Source organism: Panthera uncia, chromosome B1, assembly GCF_023721935.1.
Source record: "Panthera uncia isolate 11264 chromosome B1, Puncia_PCG_1.0, whole genome shotgun sequence".
Classification (NCBI taxonomy): domain Eukaryota; kingdom Metazoa; phylum Chordata; class Mammalia; order Carnivora; family Felidae; genus Panthera; species Panthera uncia.
Genome location: NC_064811.1, coordinates 101,765,437 through 101,776,850, shown reverse-complemented (window position 1 = coordinate 101,776,850; position 11,414 = coordinate 101,765,437). Strand labels below are relative to the sequence as shown.

The following is an 11,414-nucleotide window of genomic DNA, read 5'->3' as shown; positions in this document are numbered from 1 at the left end:
AGGCTCATCTTTTAAGCATTATTATGAAACACTTAGGGATAAAAAAAGCGTAGACTGTATTGCAATCAACACGTGTATTCACATCATGCAGTTTAAGATATGACATTTCAGCCTTTTCTCCCTTGAGGAATTTCCTCCCCCGTATTTGATGCTTTTCATTTCCATTCCATAGTCGTTTATTACACATGTCCCCATAAACGACATATATTATTTTGCATGCCTTAAACTTAAAAAAAATTGCAAGTATTCTTCCAAAATGTTCTTTTTGAAATTCTTGTTTCCCATGTAGCTCTAATTACTTTTACTGCCATAAGTACAGCAATGTGTAGGTATTGGGTAGAAATCCATTCTCTGACTGATGGGATAGATTGTTTCAAGTTTCGTACTCCTTAGAAATAATGGTGCTATGATTTTCTTATTCGTTACCTCATTGTAAAAAACTTGCTCTGAGATATACACCAAAGAGAACACTTAATTTATAGAATCTTCAACATTACTAGATATGCTAGCTGGCTTTCCAAAGTAGCTGTACCAATTTATGCTCTACTAGCAGAGTGTGAGGCTCTAGTGATCCACAACCTTGGGGATTATACACTCTGCAAGCAGGGTTTTAGCTGTTGGAATCCTCTGTGGCCTGGGTGAGGATATGTTCCTCTGACTACTGCAACTGCTAGTCACTCCAAGGATATCTCCAAGGATGTTTTCATGTTAATTTTTAGGTGTCGCGAATTCAAACCTGGAACCTGTGGTCAGGTAAGCTTGTAGTCAGAATTCTCAGAGGAGCCTCTTTTTTTAATCCAAAGCACAGACTTAAGTCAAGAGGGCTCCCTGTGACCTCTCTTGCCAGCAGAAGAATTTCTTTTCTAGTCTGCCCTTACACTGAAGGTGTTGGTCTTTAATGACCTGGGCATTCTGTATGAGGCTCAGTTATAACTTTGTACGTCACATGGGTTGAAGGGTCTAAGTGGCCATTAACATCTGAACTCCTTGTTGAGATCACTACCTTCCTCCCCACCACCCAGCTTCCAGCTTGAAAGCCTGTGTCAGGTGAAGCTTGCTGTTCTGGTTTTTATTTTATTGGCAACAAGAATTTAAAATTTTTTCTGTTTAGGCCTTTGGGGATAGGTTTTTCTTTTATTTATTTTGCGCCCTTGGCACTTAGAGGGAAGAAGTTATGGTCCTCTAACAACTGAAGGGAAAATGGGAAGCATAAAAGTAATTTCGAGGTCCTATTTATTTCATTGTGTAAGCCTTCTGTTCTAAATCAGCAGAAACCAACAGAACGTTCTGAGTGATGGAAGTGGTCTACAATTTATTCTGTCCACATGGCAGACATTTGCCACACATGACTACTGAACACCTGAAATGTGGTTAACGTGTCTGGTGAACTAAACTTTTAATATTATTTAATTTTAATTCATTAAAATTTGAATTTAAATAGTCATATGTGACTAGTGTCTATTTGACAAGAGCTCTGAATAGTAGTAATATTCTTTGTCCCCTGGTGATTTCGTGTATATACTAATAAACCAATGTAGTCTGGGAAAAAAACGCCTTGCAAATCTATTTTTGATAGTCAAAGGATAAGACAGTTGAGACATCACTTCAGAATATCTACCACCACAAAACTGTATAGTCCCATTATTTTGATAATCAGGTATTTCTTGCCTGACTTGTCTTTCTGGAAATTTTCAAAGATCTAGGGCACATTCTTTCCATTGCCAGTTTCTGAACTGGAAGTCAGGGAATCGATTTCCGACAGTTTTTCAAAGATATTTATAGAATATTAAAGTGTCAAGAAATTCCAAAGATAAAAGAATTAAGAGCAAAAATACATATATTTAAAATGCAACATAAGAAAATATGACTAATAGTACAATTAATTTGGTTTATCTTTGAAATGAAAAAGTTTATTGGTAACCTGAAAATGTGTGCAACTCAAAACATGAACATACAATTTATTTATAGTATCTTATGAAACAAAACAAAACAAGTCTATTGCTCTAGGCCTGAACTGGGCTTATGTTTCCAATTAAAAAAATTTTTTTTAATGTTTATTTATTTTTGAGAGAGAGAGACAGAGACAGAGACAGAGACAGAGCACAAGTGGGGGAGGGGTAGAGAGAAAGGTAGACACAGAATCTGAAGCAGGTTCCAGGTTCTGAGCTGTCAGCACACAGCCTGACATGGGGTTCAAAATCACGAACCGTGAGATCACGATCTGAGCCGAAGTCAGACACTTAACCGACTGAGACACCCAGGCGCCCCTATGTTTCCAATTTTTTAAACTTGGCAAGGGGGATTACATGAAATAACTCTCAATTCTCTCTCTCTCTCTCTTTTTTTATTGCCATAAGTAGAGATTAAGAAGGCCAAAGCAAACATGTAGGTGTGAATTATAATGAAAACAAATACATATCTAGAAACAAGGCCACAAAAGTTTGGTTTGTGCATTTGTCTATTCCACTGGCTGGCCTTTAAAAATAATGGTCTGTAAATATTTCTCACTATGGATTAATCCACACACATTTTCTTTTACTTATTTATTTAGAGAGAGGAGCAAGTGGCAGGGGGAAAGTGGGAGAAAGAGAGAGAGGGAGGAAGAGGGAGAGGGAGAGAGAGAGAGAGAGAATGAATCCCAAGCAGGCTCCATGCTGGCAGTGCAGAGCCCTATGTGGGACTTGAACTCACAAACTGTGGGCTGAAATCAAGAGATGGACACTTAAATGACTGAACCACTTAGGTGCCCAACCACATGCATTTTCTATGTTCTCGTATAAAACTGAGGCTCACAGGCTGGGCATTTAGCAATGCAGTGAAACAGATTCTGGAGTGAGGAAAGCATTTCATGAGATGAATAAACTAGGTCAAAAATGAAAAAGCTGAAGTTTCCTCTTTAAAACAGCACACATTTCCAGATAAAACTGACTTAAACTTGTGTCCAAAGATTTTCATGGACATTTTCATTGTATCCATATGATTTAAAATGTCTTTAAACACTGAAGCCTCTCAATTTCAGACTTTTGCTTATGAGAGGTTTTTTTTTGGACACTCTCAAGACAAAATTTTAAAAAGAAACAAGTTTTCTCTAGAAAGCATTTTTAGCATACTGAACATGCATACTTTCTCAGAGTGTATGTAGCCCGCTCTTCTCCTGATACTCTTCATAGAAACGTCTCAATGATTTAGGAATTCTGGGTGTCACAGTGCTCAAGGCTTGAGTAAAATGTCTTCTCATAATGTGGTTGGCTTGAATGTCTTCTTCCAGAGCCAGAAGAGCCGCCTCTCTACAGACAGCTATAATCTGAAGCAAAACATACAAAAACAAACATACAAAACAAAAAAGGGGAGAGAAAAGACAATCAATATTTCAATGGATTCAACTGAACATATTTCAAATATTCATCCGTGGTAACTGCTTCAACTATAAGCACCCTTGCCAACATTTATCTTCATGGTTATTCCACTTCAGTTTTCAAAAGGACAAAAAGTAATCACCTTCATTCCAAAACCATGTAGTAAGTACTCAGAATCAGGAGCAGCAAAAAGATATATAAGATATGGCATTCGTTCTTAAGAAGCCCACAACTGATAAAGGTGGAACAGACACACAGGCACATACTTCTAATACAAGATGACAAAAGATGAGTGTGTATGTGTGGTGGGGGCAGGTAAGAACCAAGTGATAAGGGGGTGAGGGCAGAGGAGGGAGCTACTCCGATATACAGTGAAGTCCTGCGCACCAGCACACCTTGTCATGGCATAGAATTTCCACATTACTTTCAACCTTTGATGTATTACCGACATGTAAAAGCATTTCTTTATGTGCATCTCTTGAACAAGTTCTTAAATCTTGGGAATATCAGATAGAGTTTTCTACGTTTACTTTGGAGAGCTACTTTAGAACAGAGAAGTGAATTTTGTTTACTCAGTGAGGAAAGCTGCAAGAATTGAAAAGAATCTGGGGAGGGGGTGGAATGGATGCAGAAGGAGGGAGGACAGAGTGGGCGGTAGGAAAACGGAAGGGGAGGAAGGTTCAAGTCTTGAATCCTGAAATGTGTTTTTAAGCTCTCTGGACTTCAGACAGCGGAAGCAGGCTGATGCCAGTGTCATTCTAAAGACACATTACTGTGGTGAAAAGAGCTTGTGGGATGAAAAGAGATATTGTGATTTTCAGGGCAACAGGGAAAACAGTGATTGATACTGACTGCACCTTTATATCGGTAAATGAAAGGGCCAGCTGAAACACATTTGTCCAGCCATTCAGCATATTTTCTCTGTTTGTTCACTTACTGAAAAGAGTTCCTCTGCTTATGCTGGGCTAATGGCTGCCAAAGCAGTTTAGTAGCTTTTTAGGGGATTTAGCAGCATGTTTAGGGAGCTTTCAAAAAACTTGCATAGATTTAGATGGCTTTGTCAAATTACGACAATGTAACTATTAGTTCTGGGCTTCATTAATGAGCACTGAAGTTGACTATAGTGCTTATGCATGTTAATGCTTTTCCAAAAAGAGTGGCTACCAACTTGTTGAAGGAAAAAAACAAAACTTCCAGGGCTTAGTAAAATAACTTCATCACATATACTGGTGCATAAAGTTATTTTGAAAACAAGATATAATAATTAATAAGCACAGTAAAAGCAGATGAAATGCCTAGCATGGTAAACTGGCTATCCAATGGTTCCACTCTGTTCCAAAGGGACCTTGAGGACCTCCATGAAGGGAGGAAAAAGGAACAAAGTGGAGAAAAGCCTCAACTCCTTCCTTCCCTCCATCTCAGCAGCACTTCTGTTACCTGCAAGAATTTGAAGCAATGGCTGCAAGGCTGAAAAGTTTGAAGGATCAGTGGGAGAGGCAGAAAGGCCTGAATTTCCTGCTGGCTGGTGGACTTCTAGCTCTTCGTCTGAGACAGTACAGGGAATGTTTCCATCGTGTGGGTCCTTCCCCATGCTAAGTGGAGTACAGAAGTCACCAGTGCCATGTCTTGCACACTTCATAACTGAGAATTACCTCAGAGAATACTGGATCCAGTACATAATGGCTACAGACATTTACTGAGTACCTACCCCATGTGCTAGACAATGCTAATGGCAGTACTAATTAATTGCTATGTGAACACTCCCCCCCCCCCCCCCCCCGCCCCTCGATTTTGTATAATTCAGGGATCCCACTAATAGTGTACAATATCTGATGGGAGCATGGCAAACAGAGTGGCCAGATAAACACAGTAAGCTGGAGGGTGGGGTAGGGAGGTTGGGCAGAGGAAAGGGAGAGGTGACCACAAGGCTGTCTGGAACCTCTCCAAGTTCCTGGAATTTGGTTCACATGGCCAGATAGTGAGTAGCTCACACTGCTGGTACATCTGAGAAAGAGAACTAACAGTCTAGTAGGCTTCCTTCTCTCAATATACAGTAATCAAACCAGGAGAAGAAGAAATGGTTATACTCTAATCATTGGAATCTCAGATAGCCTAACAAGGCATGGTAGAGAAATGTAGGTAATGGGAAGTGACAGGTCACTGAGGCCTTGAAGGCTGTCCTTAGGGTCAGCAACCCTGAGCAATTCCTCTTGCAGATCAACTTTCTTTCCTTCACATCTCTGTCTATAGATTTTCCTAAGCTATAAATTGCTTTTTGCCTTTATGTGGCAGCTTCCAGGACAGTGATGGGGGGGCACTGGTGGCGAGATGTGGTCAGAGCAGTAACAGCCACTTGAAAGCTGGATGTTTGTAGCTTAGAGCCTCCAGCATATGTTAACACTCAAGAGTAATTCCCTTACTATATTTAGGACTGGCCTGACCCTTAATTAACAATTCCATCCAATTTGGAGAACTACAAAATTGTAAGGTATAGAAAAGTTGGAGAGAGTTTTGACGAGAGCACTAACAATGTTTGAGTTAGAAAGAGATGCCCTGTAGAACCTTTGAGAGACAATGACAAGGGAATCAGAGCAGCTGAATCCTGGTATTCAGATGCCACATAGAAAGGTGTCTTCCTCTGTACAGAAGACAGATCACAGTTGTTAGCACTTCCAGAGTGGCAGAAGGACTGTCTGAATTCAACACTTGCTTCGATAAATGTTTTCCTGTTTCATATTATTTATCAGGGATGCTCTGAAAAACCAGTCAATTAGGCAATACTTTCTACCATTTTTATTTTCCTATCATATTTGCTTAGCAATACACAACTAGTAATTGAGAGGAAGTAAGACACTATAAATCATTAACCAGTCACTCTTTCATCAATCAACATCCACTGAATAACTACTCTATAACAACTAGATGAGGCCCGGTAGAGGATTCAGAGATGTCCAAGATGTGGTATCTGTCTTCTGGTATTCCCAAACCAGTAGGGAATGAACATCAATTGTCCAATGTGGCATGGTATTAGAGGTACTGTTAAGCAAGGCAAAAGGAAAAGTGCTTTGGTATGGAAAGAAGAGAGAAATTACTGCTTCATAAACCGAACTGGGAAGGACGGAATTTAGATATACGTATAGGGGAGAAAAGGGCATTCTGAGCAGGAGGGATAAAGTGAGCAAAGAAACAGCAAGGTGGGGAGAAAGAGACCAGAGATTGTACTCTTCCAGCCTCAGTAGCCAAAATGAAGAATTTAAAAGAGAGAGAGAGAGAGAGAGAGACAAGTTCTGTCATCAAAATGTCACTAAAAATAACAATGATAGTTTTCAGAAGTCATGTGGGCCATAATGACAGTGAAGGCTAGTCAATGACAGTCATCTCTAAATCTCTAAACCCAATTCACAAGCAGCTGATGCACAAGCAGCTGAGAGAGAATAACTCCTAAAGGTTCCTTTGTTTTTATTTCTTCCTCATGAAAGAGCTTCTTAGAAATTCCAAAATGAAAGCATTAATTGAATTATTGATTCTCTCTCCTAACCCAAATAGAAAGGTAGGTGTGAAAATGGAAGTATTCTTAGGAGGCTCATTTCATGATGGGTGGTTTCTATTTGCTCTGGGGTCACTTACTTTAGCATGAGTTCCAAAGATACCATACTTCCCAAGAAAAGTGCAGCTTGCTCTCAGGGCCCCTGCCAGCATTTGCCCTGCCATACTAATGTCTTTTCAGAGGAACAAGTATTTCGTGATCAAGTTTTAGGTAACAGTACATATACTCTGTTTCCCACAATACACGGAATTGCCCTGGTTTTGGCAGAACACCTATAAGTGGCTATCTCTTGAATTACTGGTGATCTTCAGCAAACGTTCTCGAAAGTGTTAACCAATACAAAACAATTCATTAAGGACACAATATGGCTTTTGCCTATTTCATAGCCTTTTTTTTTTTTTTTTTCTTTTGCTCTCTCCTATTCCAGAATAGAGAAAAGAGGGCAAGGGAGAAAAAAGATACTGGAGAAGGACCAGTCTGTTTAATGGGGTCAAAAGGCAGCAGCCACAGCACACATTTGGGTTCTGGAGATATAAACGGTCAATGCATATTTGTTGAATCGAACTGAACAGTTCCTTAGCTATAAACAAAGTTTCCAAAAAGTACACATTATATGTATCTTTTTCATATTTGGTCTATATCCTATAATATTTTAATCTATGTTTCATATAACCTACACTTTGTCAGTTGTACTTTGTCAGTTACATTAGTAAAAAAATTGTTTAACACTGTGACATATATTGTCTTAAGCAATGTTTTAGTCTGGGGACCTACCTTAAATCTAGTTCCTTCCTTAGAAGTAAAAGAAATTAGAAATTTTATCAAGAATACAAGTATGTCTGTGTTATTTTGAGGGAAGCTTCCTGAGGTATCAAAATTTGTTACATAGGGACGGGAACGTTTTTGCTGTGTTGTCATGGGAAAAACTGTGCTGTAATGAAGAAACATGCCTGAAAATTTACTAATAATGCAGTAATTTATATTAGGTTAGGGGACTGAAATGGAAGCTTTGGTGGGGGGGGGAGAACCCCAAAATTGTGCAAATGGTGATCTTTTGCCCCATTTGATGAAAATAACCTGGCATCAATCAACTGTTGATGGATTTTCTTTTCTGTATTAAACTCTGAAAGAGTGAGGTCTTTTTTAGATTAAATTTGCCAATACATCTCTCTTTATTTGGGATTGGATACTATAGAAACTGACAAGGGCTTTTAACTTCAAGTAGGAGTTTTCTCATTACTATCTCTAAAGTTTGTAAGAAAACCTAATGAGATAAGTTTAAGTATGCATATATACACACACACACACACACACACACACACACACACACATATATATGTATGCCAGGAGAATGGCATACATATATATATATATATATATATATATATATATATATATGGATGCCAGGAGAATGATGAGTTGTGTGGTCCCTGTATACACTGTATACATACATATATATATACATATACATGTATACATGTGTATATATATATACATATATACATGTATATACATATGTATATGTATATACATGTATATGTACATATATACATATACATGTATATACATATACACATGTATACATATGTATATATGTACATATATGTATACATATACATATATATACGTATACATATGTATATGTACATATACATGTATATACATATACACATGTATATATATGTATATGTACATATACATGTATATACATGTGTATATGTATATACACATGTATATATATACATGTATATACATATATACACATACATGTGTATATACATATACACATGTATATACATATGCATATGTATATACATGTATATATGTATATATGTATATGTATGTATACACATGTACATACATATGTATATGTACATACATGTATATGTATATACATATGTATATGTATACATATACATGTATGTACATATACATATGTATATACATGTGTATATACACATGTATACGTATATATGTGTATATACATGTATATACATATGTATATGTATATATATATGTATGTATACAGTGTATACAGTGTATACAGGGACCACACAACTCATCATTCTCCTGGCATCGCATTCAAAACCACATGGAATCTGGGACTGTTCAGTGATGGGGGAATTCAGCTGAATTTCTTCCATGAGGCTACAGAAGAACCTCTTGAGAAGATGTGTAGACGAATAGATGAATTTGAATCACAGACTGTCTGGAATGTTAAACCAACCCGTTTAGAAAGAAAACTCTTGGCACTTGAATGCATTAATATCTTTGGCAAAAAGGATTTTGGAAGCTTTCCCCTAATCCCTTCACCATGTCCTCCTCTTCCCCCATAGGCTGCAGACTAGATCATTTAAATGAATTATTAGCCAACTACCAGTAAGGTTGCTTTCGCCATTAGGCTGGAAAAGCAACACTGTTTTGGCTGGCTCTGTAAAACTGAGTGTCTGAAGTCTGTGTTCTTTTTTCAGTTTTGACTAAAAAATTGATTCCCAAACTTTTAAGATGTATATGTGCCTTGCTGCAAAAGTGAAAGTATTATTTGTTTGGGAAAATGAGAAAATGAGACAAAAGACAAGCAGAGTGGGCCTAAGATTTCATTGTCAGAGCTAAACTAAGACACGTTGTTTCGGTGGCCATGACACCCATTTCTTTGGTGCCAACATGCCACAAATTCTCTTTTCATTTATTCTACAATAGTAATAGAGCCAACAGATACCTGAAAGACAACATAAAAAGCAGGAACTCTCTATTAAGGTGTATCTGAAATGAGCTCCCAACAGGTAGGAAAGGAAACGATTTTTAGTGAAAATATTTAGAAATCCTCAAAACAAAGTCACTGAGGAAAATAGTAATCATTTTCAAATGCAGGGAAAAAGTAACTCAGCAATGAAAGAGGACATATGAGTATGAATTTTTATGCTATACTTGCCTTCTGAAAAAGCAGTGCCTTTAGAAGAACAAAACAGCAATAACTGGATTACGTGAGACAACTCCACTCGGGAGGGTGTGGGGAAGCAACTTCCCAGGAGGAGAAGGCTCTTGACCATTGAACCTTGGGAAATCTAATTACCTCACTTTTAAATGCAAAAGGGCAAAAGAGGCAATTGTGCAGAATTCTGAATGCCATGAAGAATAAGAACAATGTCTTACTTCACTGTGGAAAAAAAATGAAACCTCTTATACACAGCCTAGGGTTCTTTCCCCCAATGCACGAGACAAGAAGAGTTTAAACAGGTGGCTCAGCTTAGTAAAAGAGAAACAGGGGTATTGCGAAAATGAAAACCCACACGGTTTCTAAGCAGGCAGTAGTAGTTTAAAAAAAAATGATGTGACAAATAATCAAGGCAAAGACTTTACCAAAACCTAGTCATTGGGTAGAAAAACCTGAAAATGCTGGGTGCTACTTTGGGTATCCTGTGCTATAGCCCTGCCTGTGTTCTTTCCAGTTTAACAGGAGCACCACCTTCTTTTCTGGGCACTGACAGATTAGAAGCCCAACATTAATTTACGTACAATTGCTTCGACTTCCAAATAAGGCCTGGGTAGTATGTGCCCTTTTCTGTTGGCTGTTACCAGATTATGAGAAGGACATCAGGAACACATCCCCATGAGTGGCATGTAAAGTTGGGAAAAAGGGATGCTGCCCCAAGTAGGCCTAATGGGGGAGCTAAGAACTGCTTGCGCACTTCCAAAAGGCAGGTTGAAATTCTAACTTAACCGTCACCAAGTTCCTAACGACCTCGCAGAGATTATGTGTCCTCCAAAAGAGGCGGGAGGGTAACACAGCTGACGTTCTGTTTGGCTCCCATCACCCCACTCTGCAGGCAAAGGAAGGCCTCAGATCTGTGGAGAAAAAGTCGGCAATTTTAAACGTGCCGGAAGAGGAGGCTTATTCATAGGGTGTCCTCGGACGGTGAGAACCGCAGCTCTGGAGAGCTGACCTCGTGTACCTAGTTTAATCAGTCCCTGGCAGTGCTGCTTCAAAGTTCTTAGGGAACCGGCCGCGGCAGCCTAGGGACTGCAGGGTATGAGTACAGGGATACAGCCGGGGGCAGTTTCTAGCACTAGCAGGTGAACGGCACGGTACGCGGCAGAGTATCCGCAGGGATGGAACCGGAGAAGAGAGCCGCCCCAGCCCGGGCCCGGGCAGCTGCACAGAATCCACGCAGAGGCAGAGCGGTGCTCCCCGGGCCCTGCGGCGGCCGCGCTGCTGCTCCTGCTGTTTGGCAAGAAGAAAGGGCGCCTTCCAACGAGGCCTAAATGTGCTTTTCAGCTTCTTTGTATTTCAAGTGTACTAAATAGCTTTAAAGAATCCACCAAAAGAAATGGGCTGCAGTGCTTTAAAAAGTCTTAGGTATTTTCAAGAAAGTGGTTTTGTTAAAAGCATCTTCTGTCTGGAACACCTGTGACCTGTTGAGCTTAATTGGGCTGCAGCTGGCGCTGATTGTGGCGCAGCCGCTGGCGGCCGCGGGCTGACATTGTGTGCGCTCTCGCCCTCCCGCCCCCTC

At 39.4% G+C, this 11,414-nt stretch overlaps 1 protein-coding gene across 2 annotated transcripts in view; it reads right to left on the bottom strand.

Annotated features, from left to right (window-relative positions):
• Positions 1 to 723: 723 nt before the first annotated feature.
• The window catches only part of SPATA5 (spermatogenesis associated 5), a 360,927-nt gene continuing 350,236 nt past the window's right edge, over positions 724 to 11,414 (bottom strand). For both annotated transcript variants that reach the window (XM_049631141.1, XM_049631143.1), the window contains exon 16: positions 724 to 3,304. In XM_049631141.1, coding sequence (XP_049487098.1) covers positions 3,128 to 3,304 — 177 coding nt within the window. In that variant the 3' untranslated portion in view covers positions 724 to 3,127. The remainder of the gene's footprint in view (positions 3,305 to 11,414) is intronic.